At 41.3% G+C, this 16828-nt stretch overlaps 1 protein-coding gene across 1 annotated transcript; it reads left to right on the forward strand.

The window, feature by feature from the left end:
• The first annotated feature begins 5792 nt into the window (after positions 1-5792).
• On the forward strand, positions 5793-8042 carry KCNF1 (potassium voltage-gated channel modifier subfamily F member 1). Its single transcript, XM_044660953.1, has 2 exons — positions 5793-5871; positions 6126-8042. The coding sequence occupies exon 2, from the start codon at positions 6183-6185 to the stop codon at positions 7656-7658; it is 1476 nt and encodes a 491-aa protein (XP_044516888.1). The 5' UTR covers positions 5793-5871; positions 6126-6182; the 3' UTR covers positions 7659-8042.
• The last annotated feature ends 8786 nt before the right edge of the window (positions 8043-16828 follow it).

Consider the following 16828-nt stretch of genomic DNA (forward strand, 5'->3'; position numbering starts at 1 on the left):
AGATGAAATGGAATGTTAGAGGCCACTAAATGGCACAGTGAATGTTGGCTTCTGCCTCAGTCAAGCTGGACAAGTCATTTAATCTCTATGGGTATCAGTTTCTTCTACTATAAAGTAAGAGGGTTGGTCTCTATGGCCTCTAAGATCTCTGTCTTTGATCTTATAATCCTAAATAAGTGTGTGCTTTTAAATTTCTCTATTGGCTCTCCAAAAGAAAAAAAAAAGTACCTCCATAATTTTCAAATTTAATCTAGGCATTGTTAACACTTTCTTAATCTAGATAATCAACAAAATAATGCAAGCTCTGATCTGTAATGTTTATCAGTTTTTGAGGTGTCAATTTTTATTCTGAAATTTAACAATGACTCTCTGCGGTTAGAACTAGATGGGTCTTCACCCTATGTATAAAAGTCAGGAGAGGATAATGCATTTGAGGGAAGACAGAAAGGAGATCCATTTGGCTAGAGCAAAAGGATGACCATAGAAAAATTTTAATAATTAAGATTGTCTAACAATGCAAAGTACCTTAAGGTAATGAGCTTCCTCCTCACTGGAAGAGCTAATAGGAATATAAAATTTAGGAGCTGGAAGGGACCTTAGAAACCATAGCCCAACCTCATTGTTACATTCCAGGAAACTAGAGAGCCAGGAGGAGAAAGTATTTGGTTCAAGGGTACAAAGGAAGAAAGTGGCAGAATCAGAATCTCAGACTGTGGGCAGGGTCTGTATTTTTATATATTAGAATGGCTACTTCAAATAGAGGCTGAATGACTACCTCTCAAAGGAATTCCTGTGTGGGTGGGAATTTGGATTTGGTGACTTTTAAGATCCCAAGATGGTGATTCTATTGCAGTGGGAGATAACTTTGAAAGGGTAGGTTGGGGTCATGTTATGGAGAGCCCAAGTTATCAAGTTAAAGAATTTGGACTTATTCAGTTGGTGATTTGGAGTCAATGAAAGTATTTGATCCGGATTTTGATATAACGAAAATGATATTTTATGAAGATTATTCTGGTGACATGAGTTGTGGTTATCTCCAATTTATTCCACATACATCTTATTTGTAAATAGTTGATTGCATGTTATTTCCCCCAGTTATCTGTGAGGTTCTTGAGAGCAGAGACTGTTTCTTTTTCTCTCTATTTTTATTCTTTCTTTGTATCCTCAGCACTTAGCACAGAGTCAGGCACAAAATCAGAGTTTAATAATTTTTTTTCTGACTTGTGACTTGACTAAAAATATTGAGATCAATTAAGATATATTAGAATAGTGCCAAAGGAGGGAATTTGAAGAAGGGTGGTAGCTATGGGAATAGAAAAGATGGATTGGCTGGGAGGGATATGGTAAAAGAAGAACTGAAAGGATTTGATGATCAAATGGGTGTGGGTGGTGGATGAGAGGGAGGAATCAAAGATGACTCAGGTTTCCCACTTGGGTGACAGGAAGGATGGTCAAGATAAAGGAGCTGATTTTAGAGAGGAGATGAACACATAGGAAGCAACAACAAACAACACAAAGAAATGTATATATAATTAAGTGCTGAACTACGTGGTAGAAAAACAGTAGCGTAGAGGAAAGAATATTTGACTCTCAGTAAAGAGACAGGTTTTTAGTCTTGGTTTTTCTACTGATTAGCTATGTGACATGGAATTTTGCTTTCTTTTTCTAGGAGTCAGTTTCCTCCTCTCTAAAATGATAGAATAAAATATTCTCTCTATGCAGCTTGTAAATTTTCTGTCCCTGTCATGAGTAAGGTATGATGGCAGGACATCCAAGTGGAAACATCAGCAGGTAGTTGAACTGTGGGCTTTCTGGAGTAGGTGATCTTTGATTGAGTTTTGAGCAATGGGAAGAATTATAATACTGAATGTAGGGGTTGGGGTTAGGGAAATGGGCATTGGAAACTAAACAAAACAATAGCTAGCCTTTTCTCACCTCCTTTCTTGCTTCTGTCTTCACCACAGGGCTTTTAGCCTCTTTCTTTGCTTCAGGGCTTTCCCAGGGAGCCCTGCTTCATTTCTGGATCCAAATTACCTCTATCCCCTGTATTCCCCATATACCAGACACATCTCCAATGACTACTTCCTGACTCTTATCTGGATTCCCTCAGGCCACATCTTTGCTCTGCAAAGTGACTGACATTCTGCTTGAACTCGTTCCTCAGTGATTAGCATACTAGCTCCTGTCATATTCTCTCCATCCCAGAGATTTGGAACCCCCACCATCATTATACATATCCCACCACCACATCCTACTGGTCCCTAACTTACTTCTGAAATTCATCCCCACCCTAATGCCCCCATCTCATCATACATACACACACATCATTGTATATGTCTTTTTTGTTTAATTTTTGTTTGTTTGTTAAGTTTGTTTGTCTCCCCTATTAGAACGTAAGCTCTTTTAGACTGGGACCATGTTTTTCATTTTCTTTGTGTTCCCAGAACATAATCGGTGCTTAAGAAGGGTTTGCTATCTGAATGATTGACCAACTGACATTCCTCAAGGTTCAAGGAAAAAGAAATTTTATAGCTTGAATATTAGATGTATTAGAAAGACTCTAGGCTTGAAGTCACAGAATCTTAGTAGTTGAGAGTCAGAAGGAACCTCAGTGGCCATCTAGTCTAACACACTGGTAAAAGAAATCCCCACTATACCATAATGCAAGTTAGTGCTTATAAATCACTTTAGGATTTGTAAAGCACTTTACATGTGTTATTAAATCTTCACAACAACCCTGGGAGGTGGGTGCTATCATTATCCCTATTTTACAGCTGAGGAAACTGAGGCAAACAAAGTTTAAGTGACTCGTCCAGGGTCACACAGCTCAGTGCCTGAGGTGAGATTTGGATTCAGGTCTTCCTGACTCCCAGTCCAGTACTGTGTCATCTAATGAAAAGAATCCTGAGTTTGGGTTAAGAAGATGGAGGTTTCAACTCTAGCTTTGCCACTGACTACTTGAAGGTAAGTTATTTTCCGTCTCTGGGCCTCAGGTTCCTCATCAGTAAAATGAAGCAGTTGGTCTACTTGATTTCCAAGTTTTATCCATTCTAGCTCTAAATCTTACATTCCCATGATCCTATGAATAAATCCAGTTTTGGGGAGCTCACTACCTCATAAAAGATATGAACACAGAGTTGAACAATTCTAATTGTTAGAGCTTTTGTTTGTTGAAAAATTTGAACTAGATAGTTCCCCTGGTCCCTTCCCCAAATTCTTTGATTTTATATGTCCATATCTGGGTTTAGAACTTGGCTTTGACACGAGAAAGTCATATTCTCCCCGAGCTTCTACTTTTTCACCTATAAAATAAGATTAATAATACTTTCCCTATGTTCTGGTCTGTGTTGCTCTGAGGAAAGTACTTTGTAAACCCGAAAGCCCTATAGAAATAGAAGTGTTTATTATGGTTCTGGTGCCAAAGGGCTTTTCATATATTCTTTCATTTGACACTCACTGATGTTCGTGTCAGGTTGGAAGGACAGGTATTATTAGCCTTGAAGAGACAGTCCATGAGATTCAAAGCCAGAGGGGATCTTGGAGATTGTCTAGTTCAATGCCTTCATTTTACTGAGGAAATCTCTCTAAGGTCTTCTCCAGTTCTAAGTGGCCTGTCCAAGGTCATCTAGGGAGTATACTAGTGAGAATTTAACTGGGATTAGAAATTAGTTATGATTTTTAATCTGTGTGAGAGATGAGGAATTTGAGGATCAGAAAAGTCTCTGTCATAGATTTAGAATGAGAAACAAACTTCAGTAGTCATTTAGTTGGGGGCAGCTAGGTGGGTCAGTAGAGTAAGAGCCAGGTTTAGAGACAAGAGGTCCTGAATTCAAATTTTACCTAAGATACTTGCTAGGTGTGTGACCCTGGGCAAGTAATTTAACACCAATTGCCTAGCCCTTCCCACTCTTCTGCTATGGAACTAATAATCAGTAATGATTCCAAGGTGGAAGGTAGGAGTTTTTTTTTAAAAAAAGTCATATAGTCCAAACTTCTTATAGAGGAAGAAACCGAGGCCCAAAGAAATAAGATGACTTGCCTGGGAGTTATCCAGCCCAGATTCCTTGAAAAAAGAACAAGATCTAACAATTAGAATTGTCCAACTTTTTGACCAGAGAGTTTGTGAAGTAGTGAGTTTTCTATTCCTGGAATTGATCAGGGACAAGCTTTTAGCTATCAGGAAAAGATTCTGATCCTTTACACTAAGCCTGTTGTCCCCAATTCATTTTAAAGCTGGACTTTCTTTTTGTATGACCTATGTTCTTTTTTTTTTCTTTATTTTATATGACCTATGTTAACTTAAAGCTAGATGTTCTTTTAAAAAAATTTTTAAACTATTTATTAATATTCATTTTTAGATGTTCTTTTTTTGAACAACCTTTATGTTTTTTAAAAAATTTATTTCGTATGGCTTGTATTATTTGAAGACTGGACATTCTTTTTGTAAATATTTTAATCTTTTATTTTATTTATTTTATATGACCTAAGGTAACTTAAAGTTAGATTTCCTTTTTGCATGACCTTTATTCTTTTCTTTACTTTATATGACAAACATTAACTGAAAGCTAAATGTTCCTCTTTCATATGACCTGTTTGTTTTATTTATTTTATATGACCTAAGGTAACTTAAAGCTAGCTGTTCCTTTTTTGAATGGATTTTATTCTTTTTTAAAAATTTATTTTATACAATTTATAGTATTTGAAGGCTAGATGTTCTTTTTGTATATCCTTTATTCTTTTATTTATTTTATGTGACCTAAGGTAACTTAAAGTTAGATATTCCTTTTTTTTGCATGACCTTTATTGTTTTCTTTTCCTTATTTTGTATGACAAATGTTAACTTAAAACTAGATGTTCCTCTTTCATATGACCTATTTATTTCATTTATTTTCTATGACCTAAGGTAACTTAAAGCTAGAAGTTCCTTTTTTGAATGGATTTTATTCTTTTTTTAAAAAATTATTTTATACAATTTGTAGTATTTGAAGGCTAGATGTTCTTTTTGTATATCCTTTATTCTTTTATTTATTTTATGTGACCTAAGGTAACTTAGTTAGATATTCCTTTTTTTTGCATGACCTTTATTGTTTTCTTTTCCTTATTTGTATGACAAATGTTAACTTAAAACTAGATGTTGCTCTTTCATATGACCTATTTATTTCATTTATTTTCTATGACCTAAGGTAACTTAAAGCTAGGTGTTCCTTTTTTGAATGACCTTTATTCTTTTTTTTTTTTTAATTTATTTCATACAGCTTGTATGAACGACCTTTATGCTTTTTAAAAAAAATTATTATTTGAAGGCTGGTCATCCTTTTTGCATGACCTCTCATTAAGGACAAAAAGGGTGTGAGATTCAATGGTCAGGCTCAGGACTGGTTCTCGTGCACCCACAGGTGCCAGAGAGGAGGCAGCTGTAGCAGCTAAACCTTCTCGCTCAGACTTTGCTCCCAGTAGTGAGCTGAGGCTGTCTTGTGCTTTGCTAAATTTCACCAGAAGAGGGTACAGTTTTGAAAGCTCTTGACGTCAGCCTGGAATTCCTATTATGTTTAGAAACAGCATTGGAAAAACAAGCTCAAGTTCTCCCTCTGCACACTTCCACTTACTGTTCCTTTGGAGTCCACAAGTAAACTCCGGAGGACCACGAGGCAGCAGCTCAGCCAGCAGCTCTGGAGCTGCAGGCCAATGGGGGTGACCACAGTCCCCAGTGAAGAGAGTTTGGCTCATCTGACCCATTGAAGCCTGTCGATGACTCCTCTTTCTGTTAATCTGTGCAAAGGACTGCTGGCAATGCTTCTGAGTCCATGAAGAGACATCACTTCAGGAAGGAAAAAACCAGGCTCTCCAATATCAGGAGCACACACGCAGGAGGTGAGTGTCCTTTGCTCTTTCTTCTATCTGTATCAGACAAAAGTAGTCTTTCCTGGCTCAAGTTCCCCTCTGGCTCCCTCCCTCCCTCCCTCTTCTTTCCCTCTCTCCCTCCGGCAGCCCAGTCCTTCCCCTGCAGCCTGTTAGCTACCTCGTAAGCTCTGACAGATTGTAAATGCCTTCCCGGAGCCTTCCTGGGGAGTCATTCAGAGTTTCACTGTATGATCCTTGACTTGTGCTTTCGTTTGTCTTCACAGAGAAGGCAGGCAGCCTGGTGAGGGTTGGGTAGAAGCCGGGAGCAGCCCAGAAGCAGGATGAATGTGGCAGGGGATTCCAGCCTGTTGGAGCTGGACAGTAACGGGTCAGAAAACACTGAAGACATAGAGATCGTGGTCAATGTCGGAGGAGTGAGGCAGGTCCTGTACGGAGACCTGCTGAGCCAGTACCCAGAAACCCGGCTGGCTGAATTAATCAACTGTTTGGCTGGGGGTTATGATACCATTTTCTCTCTGTGTGATGATTATGACCCAGGAAAGAGAGAATTTTACTTTGACCGGGACCCTGATGCCTTCAAATGTGTTATCGAAGTCTATTACTTTGGGGAGATTCACATGAAGAAGGGGATCTGCCCCATCTGCTTCAAGAATGAGATGGAGTTTTGGAAAGTGGACCTCAAGTTCTTGGATGACTGCTGTAAGAGCCACCTGAGTGAGAAACGGGAAGAGCTGGAGGAAATCGCTCGCAGGGTCCAGTTGATTCTGGATGATTTGGGAGTGGACGCCTCAGAAAACCGCTGGAAAAGGTGCCAAAAGTGTATTTGGAAATTCATGGAGAAGCCCGAGTCCTCCTGCCCAGCCCGAATTGTGGCCATCCTGTCCTTTCTCTTGATATTGATCTCATCAGTGGTCATGTGCATGGGGACCATTCCGGAGCTTCAGATCTTAGACGAGGAAGGGAACCATGTGGAACACCCCACGCTGGACAACATAGAGACTGCCTGCATCGGCTGGTTTACACTCGAGTACGTCCTTCGGCTCATCTCGTCTCCCAACAAGCTCCACTTTGCTTTGTCCTTCATGAATATCATCGATGTCTTGGCCATCCTGCCCTTCTATGTCAGCCTGACTCTGACCCACTTTGGGGCCCGGATGATGGAGTTGACCAATGTGCAACAGGCAGTCCAAGCCCTGCGCATCATGCGCATTGCGAGGATCTTTAAGCTGGCCCGCCACTCTTCGGGACTGCAGACTTTAACCTATGCTCTGAAACGGAGCTTCAAGGAGCTTGGGCTGCTCCTCATGTACTTGGCTGTTGGGATTTTTGTCTTTTCTGCCCTTGGCTACACTATGGAGCAGAGTCACCCAGAGACACTCTTTAAAAGCATCCCCCAATCCTTCTGGTGGGCCATCATTACCATGACAACAGTGGGGTATGGGGACATCTATCCCAAGACCACTCTAGGCAAGTTGAATGCTGCCATCAGCTTCCTCTGTGGGGTCATTGCCATTGCTCTTCCCATCCACCCCATCATCAACAACTTTGTTAGGTATTACAACAAGCAGAGAGTGTTAGAGACGGCAGCCAAGCATGAGCTGGAGTTGATGGAACTCAACTCCAGTGAAGGGAGGGCTGGGGGCTCCCGGAGCGACCTGGACAATCCTCAGGCACAGCAGGAAGGGAAGGAGGTCCCTCTGTGGAGCAGCAGGCTAAAGGTTTCCCACAGTGACACCTTCATCCCCCTCTTGTCAGATGAGAAGCATTATAGGACCCGGCTTCAGAGCTGCAAGTGAACGGCAGGGTTTCAGGGGCTTTAGTCCTCCCGGTTGGACACAAGACTGATGAGCTGCTGTCAAGGATATTGCAGGAATTGTCATTTGGGGGCCTCAAAGCTGTTCTCTCCTCCCTCCATTCCCTTTCCTTTCTCTCCTCCTCCACCTGAATACAAATCTTAATTACTTCTGGGCCCCATTTGGGTAAGACTTTGTTTTTATTACCTGCCAATAGTTCTTGAAAGGTAGAGGTTTAAGAGGTGAGTAGAAAGGCAGCTCATCCGTGAATGAGAAAATGAGGTGTTTTAGTTACATGTTGGGCAATCGCTGTGACATAATTTGGGTGTGCCATCTGACCAACTCCCAGTGCTGTATCTGGTCTAATAAAGCCTCCGACTCTATATACCACAAACCTGTGTTTTGGGTTCTGTCCCCGGACTTTTACCCACAAAAGACATTGCTTGGTTCAAACACCCAAACTGACTGTCATCCCTGAGTTGTGTGCAGTCGGTGTGGAGCCAGGGGGTGGGGGAGTATTTTTAGTCCAGATCTAATTAAAGATGTGAGCACACACTGTAGGGATATGTCAAGTTAAGGAGGTTTGCCACATTCCAGACAGCTCCATATAGATAGTAGTGAGTAGAAAGAATGCTGGACTTGGAGCCCTGGGTCCATGTCCTGGCTTTCCCATTGGTTAGATGCCTACCAGGCATTTTACTTCTCTGCATCTAGTTTTCTCACCCAAAATATGTATTTTGGAGTCAGAATGCCTGGGTTTGAATTCCAACGCTGTTTTTGGTCGAATCACTTAACTTTTCCTGGACCTGAGTTTCCTCATTTGTGACGTGAGGTATTGTTTGAGACCAGAGGATCTTTACCTGGGGTCTGCGAATTTTGTTTTTTCTTTTTATAATTGGATTTTGACATGATTAGTTTCCTATGTAATCCTATGTATTTCATTTTATGGATTTAGAAATCTTATTCTAAAGAGGGGTCTATGGGCTTTACTAGACTGCCAAAGGGGTCGGTAACACAAAAGTGTCAAGAACCCCTGGCCTTGGTGACCTTGAAGGTCTCTGCTAACTAGCTTTATGTTCCCTTAGTGAAGGAAGTAGTGTGGTGTACTGAAAAGAACACTGGATTTGGGGTCAGAAGAAATGCACTTGTATGGTGGCTCTGTGTAGCCGGGAACAATGACTGCTTCTTTCTGAGACCTATTTCCATCAGTTGTAATATGTGTGTATGTATGTATGTGTGTATGTATGTATGTGTGTATGTATGTATGTGTGTGCTAAATAATCCCTCTGGTCTTGTCCAACTCTTAGATGGTACAATCCTAAAAAGAGGGGACTTGATGATTGCTAAGGTCTCAAATTTTAGCTTTAAAATTTGCTTCTAAAATGGGCACATTTTCATTATTTTAAAAATCAGATTTCCTTCTCAGCAGAAAGTGCTCTTTAAGGTTCTCTGAATCATCCCTGTAGAGAGAGATAAATGCATGGAAGTCAGTAAGGGAAATATTGTTCTTGCTAATAACATCACTGGAATTTCTGTCAAATATTAGGGGTGGAGGTGGGGGTCAGCTAATACTTCTTACAAGTTAATTATATTATCTTTTCCTCTCGCTGTCTATGGTAGTTCTGTTGCAAGAAATAGGAATCGATCTGCCAAATGGAGAAGTTAAAACAAATGAAGCTAGCTAGCTGTATTATAACAGGCTGAGCCAAAATATTCATTTGGGGTGTTTTTCTCCTTTCCTCTCACAGCTGAGGTTTTCATCCCTAAATCATACTTCCTCAACTCCACTGAAGGTGAATTTACTAATCCTTGTTCCTTATCCTGTGGGCACAGGAATAAACAAGTCTATATAAGATTGGATGGAATCTTATGGATTCCATGTATTTTTTGGATCTTTTGGATGGAAGATTTTTCACTAAAAAGAGACAGTATCTGTTGCTCCAGGGTTCTGCTAGAGCTGGTCTCGTGTTTGCTCTAGGAGTCTGGGATATCTCTTAGCTTTTAAAAATGGGGTTTGCAATCATGAAACAGCTAGATGGCTCAGTGGATAGAGTCAGGAAGACCTGAGTTCCAATCTGGCTCAGACACTACTTATTAGATCTCTAACTCTGGGCAAATATCTCAATCCCGGTTGCCTCAATCTACTGGAGAAGGAAATGCTAAACTATTCTAGTATCTCTGCCAAGAAAACCCAATGGACAGGATGGCCCATAGAGCCATGAAGAGTCAGACACAATTAAATAACAATTGTGCAGAGTGGGGGAGGACAGGTTAAATCATTAATGATGCTTGACTGTGGGATAGAAGTCCATATTAGGAGGACATTCTCCTGAAGCTTGTGTTAGGGTTTGGCTCCACTTATGTTTTATGTTTACATATGCAGGCAAAGGCATTGCTGTAGTCCAAAACATAGCAGGCCAAGTCACCTGGCATGGGGTCCTTGATCTGGGGCCAGAATGCTTCCCTCAAGCATCTATGGTATAGCTTTGAAGAACTGTATTAGGAACCAGAAAACCTGGGGTCAAATCCTGGTTCTGCTACTTAATTCCTTTGTGACATGAAGAAAATCATTTACCTTTCAACTTTCTCCTATGTAAAATAAGGGAATAGATGACGAGCTCTCAAATCAATTCCACCTCAGAAATCTATCCTGTTTTCCTCCTCTTCTTCCTCTAAATGATAATAGTAATAATTATATAAATGAAATTCATATAGAGCCTTAAGGTTTGCAAAGCAGACATAAACAATGTATGTTTATTTACATACATTAATTCATCTATCCTGACAAAAATTCTGTGAGGTAGGAGCTATTATCAGCCACCATTTTACAGATAGGGAAACTGAGGCTGGGGGTAAATGACTTGCTCAGGGTCACAAAGTTAATAAGTGTCTGAGGCAGATTTTGAACTCAGATTTTCATGATTCAATGTTCTTCCATCTGCTAGGAATTATCTTACTAATGCACAAAATTTGATAAGAGAACTTGTCAAGTGAAAAAACATCCTTCCATTCTGGATCTTAACTCCTTACCGCCTACCCTAACTGTGTCCCCAGTATTGAGGGAGACAAGCTGTGGTGGGAACTCCAAGATGATGTCGCCATATTGGAAGTGCTGTGTGCCTAATAGATGATTGATAAGTATTTGTTCAGATATTAAATTCATGGGTAGATCTTGGGATCACCCATATTAAGTGAGATGGGCATAATGGAGGCATCACAGAACAATGGAAAGAACTTTGGATTTGGAGTCTGAGGGTCTGGGTCTGAATGCTGCCTTTACTGTTATTGTTCAGTCATTTGTACTTAGATCTGACTCTGTGACCCCATTTGGGTTTTCCTGGCAAAGATGCTGGAGTGGTTTGCCATTTCCTTCTCCAGCCCATTTTACAGACAAGGAAACCAAGGCAAACAGGATTAAGTGACTTGCCCAGGGTCACAAAGCTAGTAAGTATCTGAGGCCAAATTTAAACTCTGGAAGAGGAGTCTTGCTGACTCCAGTCCTGACACTCTATCCACCTAGCTGCCTCCGGACTCTCCTACTTTTTAGCTATATAATCATGGTCAAATCAGTTACTCTCCTTTCATTGTCAACCTCTTCATCTATAAAATGAGAGAATGGATAAGGAGGTTGAATGATCTTTAAAGTGCCTGTTGGCTCTAAATATCATGAAACCTAGAGCGTTTCAGGCCCCCATTTGTCTTCATGATTCCCCTCCGCCTTCTAGCTCCCCCTTCCCCCATGATATTTCTGTATCCATGAACTGCGTTTAAAAGACCATGCGGGGAGAGGATGGGAGATGTGGGTGTGGAGAGGGAAGAGAGGCTTGTATTGCTCTGCTGACAGGAAGAAGGGGTGGTGGTGGTACATGTTGACATTAATTGTATTTGTTAATTGTATTTTCTTATATTGCTGTTGCTTTTCCTTCCCACCCTGAGTCATTGGGCATCTTCAGCTGCCTGGCCCCTGGAGACATGGGTGATGGGTGTGTGTGTGTGTGTGTGTGTGTGTGTGTGTGTGTGTTTCTGTGATTCTAGGGTTCCTGAGCTTAGCATCCTGTTTTTGTGACACCCTCAGGGCACTTCAGGTCAGAGCTCTGGAATGATGAACTCTAAAACCCAGCTGTGTGGTATGAGCTCGCAGAGTTAGGGAGCTGGAGAGTCGGTGTATTGTAGTAGAAAGAGTGTTGGACTTGGGGTCAGAAACTCTGGGTTTAAATGACTTATCCATTGTGACAAGGGACTTCATCTCCTCTTCCTTTGCTTTTCCTCACCTATAAAATGGAAGTGACAATTCAGGTATTACTACCCACCTCACAAAGTTTTTGGAAGGAAAACACTTGGGAGTCTACAAAAATTCTCAAAATAGGAACCTTCATTATTAGAGATTTTCTAGAATTTTTCTCTCTGGAGGTCTTTTAAACAGGGATCAAGGGTTTTCCCCAAGCCTTCAAATTTGTAGATTAGGGTATAGCAAGGCCATGGAGGGAAGTTATAGGTGTGTTTCCGACAACTAGCAGGGATTTTTCTCCTGAGGCAGCACCAAATATGTTCCTGTGGGCAGAGCTTGGGAAGAGACCAGGCCCAGTGGACCCCTTTATTTTAAGAGAGAATCTTATGGTTTTGATGGAATTGGTGGGTGCCCGATAGGCCTTTCCAAATAGCACGTCTGGAGTCCCTTGATTATGAGGCAGACAGTTTAATTTCTAGTTCTTGTTCTGAAGCATGGTACAGTGGAAAGTGTGATCTAGCTGGAGTCAGAGGACCTGGTTTCAAATCCTCTCTCTGAGACAGTGTAAATGAGGTGATTTGGATAAAGGAGGTCACATAGGATGGAGAAAAGAAGAGAGTATTCCTTCCCTCCCCTCCCCTGCCACAGATTGGTTCTAGTTTTCTCAGTGTTAGTGCTTTTTTATTTTATTTTTTGTTTTTTATTAAAACCTTATCATAGGTCTTGAAATTGATACTAAGTATTTGTTTCAAGGCAAAAGAATGGTAAGGGCTAGGCAATTGGGGTTAAGTGACTTACTCAGGGTCTCACAGCTAGGAAGTATCCGATATCATATTTGAACCCAGGACCATTCATCTCCAGGCTTGGCACTGAGCCGCCTAGCTGCCCCATGTTTGTGCCTTTTGTTGTCACCCATATTAAGGGAGATTGGCATAGTGGAGGCATCACAGCACAATGAAAAGAACCTGGGATTTGGAGTCTGAGGATCTGGGTTTGAATGCTGATTCTACTGTTATTGTTCAGTTATTTGCAGTTGTGTTCAATTCTTTGTAATGGCACTTGGCATTTTCTTGGCAAAGATACTGGAATATTTTGCCATTTCCTTTTTAGCTCATTTTTATAGATAAGGAAACCAAAGCAGTTAGGGTTAAACAACTTGCCCAGGGTCACCGAGCTGTTAAGTGTATGAGGTTAGATTTGATTTGACTGTAGAACTAGGACTCTAACCACTCTACCACCTGGCTTCTTTGGGTTTGTGCTTTGTTTTTCCTTATTATTGAAGACCTAGGAAAGGGGGCACCAGTAGGCCAGGTATGAAGAGTCCAGGATGAGCTTTCCAGACCACCAGCTAGATCCAAGCCACATTTCTTCATGTCCTTGATGAGAGATCCCGGGATGGTAGGTTCAGTAGTAGGGATAGGGGTGCTGGTAGTGACTGACAGTGTTTTCAAGGGAAAGGGGATTGGTTTAATAGATAGAGATATTGTGGAAGAGATCCCAAGGCTGGGGTTCAAGACTTTGTCCCCTCTTCTGATTTGACTCCTCTTTTCTCTGCTGGAGCTAACAGTACTTATACCAGAGATTATTAAAATTTGGAGCGAAGATCACAAAGCTCATAGCACTGGGCCCAATGTTCTTATTTTACAGGGAAGGGAATTGAGACCCAGATAAGCTAAATAACTTGTTCGAGATCACACAGGTGACTGTAACTATGATGAGAGCATTAGATTCCTTCTGGGCTAAAGTACTCAACAATATCTACTAATCATCTGTTGTGTACTAGGAGTTGTGTTGTTTCCTGCAAGAAAAGGAAGACATTAAAAAAACACTTTTATCTTTGCTTTTAGAATCAATATTGTGTATTGGTTCCATGGCAGAAAAGCAGGAAGGGCTAGGCAGTGGGGGTTAAGTGACTTGCCCAAGGTCATGCAGCTAGGAAGTATCTGAAGTCAGTGTTTAACCCTGGACCTCCCCTTTCAAGGCTTAACTCTCAATCCACTGAGTTATCTAGGTGACCCTGAAGCCATACTTTTTTAAAGTTGAGAAGCAATGTGAAAGAGCAGAGGGTACCAATCTCATAGTCAGGATGGCCTGGGTTTAGCTGATTGTGTGAATTGTGGGCAAGTCATTTCATCTTTCAGTTCAAGTTCTAGCTTGTATGTACAACAGTGAAATCATAGGCCTGGACCTCCCCCCACCCCAAATGTTTTAACAAGGCTCTTCGACAATCTAACTTGAAGCATTGTCTCTTGTATATACTTTCAGACAGGCAGCAGAGAGGGGAGAGGCGGTAGGGAAGTCCTAAAATCCTAAAAGCTCAGAATTAGGATAAATCACTGTAAGTGATTTAATTCAGTCTCCTGGCAGATACAGGAATCCTGTATGGCATCTTGTGGTGGCCTCCTGTGCCACCTGTGCTTCATTTCAGTCCTGGTTCATCCTCCCTCAGCAACAGGAACCATCTTGCACTTGGATAGGATAATTAAACATCTCCCCTACCTCCTGTTATCTCCAAGGGAGATGAAAGGCAAGTGGGGGTTGGGGGGAAGGGAGGAGGCTTCAAAGATTCCACCTACTCATTACTCTCTGAGAAAAAGACAGTTGAGTGTGGTGTATTCCTGGGAAAGGCAGATTGCCAGGAAACCTGATAGGGAACATCACCAGTAGTCATAATCTGAAGTGCAGACTACCCCATGAACAAAGCCCTGTTCTGAAAAAGGAAGGGAAAATTTGGAATATTTTGTCCTAGGTGGAAATGGGGCATAGCAGACTAGCATTGGACTTGGTGTCAGAGCATCCAGGGTCCTAGTCTCAGCTCTGCCACTTAAGAGCTGTGTGACTTTGAGCCAGTCAACTATCTCATTTGGAAAACAGGGTTATCAATGCCTGATGTGGATCCTCACTACCTTGTTGTCGTTGAGTCGTGCCTTACAATTTGTGACTCCTTTTGGGTTTTTGGTTTTCTAGGCAAAGATACTGGAGTCATTTACCATTTCCTTCTCCAGCTCATTTTTGCAGATGAGGAAACTGAGGCCAACAGAGTTAAGAGAATTGCAGAGTCATGCAACAGTTAAGTATCTGAGGCAAGATTTAAAATCTGGTCATCCTGACTCCAGGCTCAGTGTTCTATCCATTGAACCACCTTGCTGCCCCCTTATGACTTTATACTCAGAATTTTTATTAGAATAACCTGCTGATTAGTCTCTCTGGTTTAATTGTTTCCCAAGTCAGTCAGTCAACTAGCATTTATTAAGTATTTGCTATTAGGTCAGGCATTGTGCTGACTCCTGGGGATTCAAAGAAAGGCAAAAGTGAGTCCTTGCTTTCTAAGAATTTGCATACCAGTCCTTCACTCAGCTGTCAAAATGACCTTTCTTAAGCCCATGTCTGACTATGTCATGCAGCCTCCTTCATCAGTCAATGCCAATGACTCCTTATATTACCTTCAGAACCAAATATAAAATTATTTGGTTTTTAAAGCCCTCGCAGCCTGCCTCCGTCCTGCCTTTTTAGTCTTGTTAGACCTTCTCTCCCCTTCCCTCCTACTCCACATACTCTCTGATGCAGTGCCACTGACTTTCTCGCACAAGATATTCCATTTCCCGACTGGCCCTTTCTTCTGTCTGTACCCCCATGCTTGGAACTCTCTCCTTACTCATTACCGAGTCCTGGCTTTCCTGGCTTCCTTCAGATCTCAGCTAAACTCCCACCTTCTGCAAGAAGTCTTTTCCAGGCCCTCTAATGCTGGTGCCTTCCCTCTTAGATTATCTAGAACAGTGATTCCCAAAGTGGGCACCACTGCCCCCTGGTGGGGGCTGCAGTGATCCAGGGAGGCAGTGATGGCCACAGGTACATTTATCTTCCCTATTAATTGCTATTAAAATTAAAAAAAAATTAATTTCCAGGGGGCTAAGTAATATTTTTTCTGGAAAGGGGGTGGTAGGCCAAAAAAGTTTGGGAACCACTGCTCTAGAGTTTACCTTGTATATATCTTGTTTATACCCAGTTGATTGTACATTGTCTCCTCTATTAGACCATGAATTGGGTCTGCTTTTCCTTCTTTTGTATTCCCAGCACCTAACACAATACAAATACTTAAGAACTGCTTGTTGACTGACTGACCTGCTTTTTCACATGGGATTGCTGTGAGGCTGAAATTAGACAATGAATCTGAAAGTGCTCTATTTTTAATAAATAGTTCTTGGGTGTCAAAGGTTGCTTATCATTTTCTGGTCTAGTTTCATTCATCCTAACCACATTTCCAAGAAAAGAAGTTATGAACAAGAATGTTTACCTCTCCATCTTGCAAATGGGGAAACTGATGATCTAAGACGTTAAATGTTCAACTTTAGGTGGAAGGGTAGTTAGTGATGAAGTCTGAAAAGAAACCCAGGTTTCCCCACTGATCCATTCTATTGCTTTCCTTTTTTTATTATTTATTTTTATTTTTAGCTTAAGAAGTGATCCCTCCCAGATATTTGCATTCTAAAAGGAGATATTTGAATTGGAGAATACTTTTATGACCCCAGTGCTAGAAAGAGAGGCAGTGGAGTTGTTTTCTTTGGGAGGAGAGGGGTTTCTGATTCCCAAAGCATACGTGGTGATCAGTTCTGCTTTCTACCAGAGTCAGTCCTGACTTAAGTAGGCAATAGGGACAGGCAAGTACCTTATTATTGGTTATTGCCTGAATGTATAGATAAAGTCTAAGGTCTCTTTCAGTTCGAATTCCTATGAAATAGATGAAACCTCAGCTGTAATTGGACAGTGGGTGAAAAACAGAGACTCTTGGATATCCCTTGAAAAAAAATCTCCTTTATATGAGGTGTTAAATTTGATTTGCTATGTGATCTTGAGTGAATGAATTTCTTTCTCTGACTCTTACTCCCCCCATTTGTACAGAGAAAGGGCTGGACACAGTGATCTCTAGGACTCCTATTAGTCCTGT

This window comes from Gracilinanus agilis, chromosome 2 (genome assembly GCF_016433145.1).
Source record: "Gracilinanus agilis isolate LMUSP501 chromosome 2, AgileGrace, whole genome shotgun sequence".
Classification (NCBI taxonomy): domain Eukaryota; kingdom Metazoa; phylum Chordata; class Mammalia; order Didelphimorphia; family Didelphidae; genus Gracilinanus; species Gracilinanus agilis.

Bases quoted from the DNA above. Each gene is read 5' to 3' on its own strand.
- KCNF1 (XM_044660953.1), top strand. From the start codon at position 6,183: ATGAATGTGGCAGGGGATTCCAGCCTGTTGGAGCTGGACAGTAACGGG.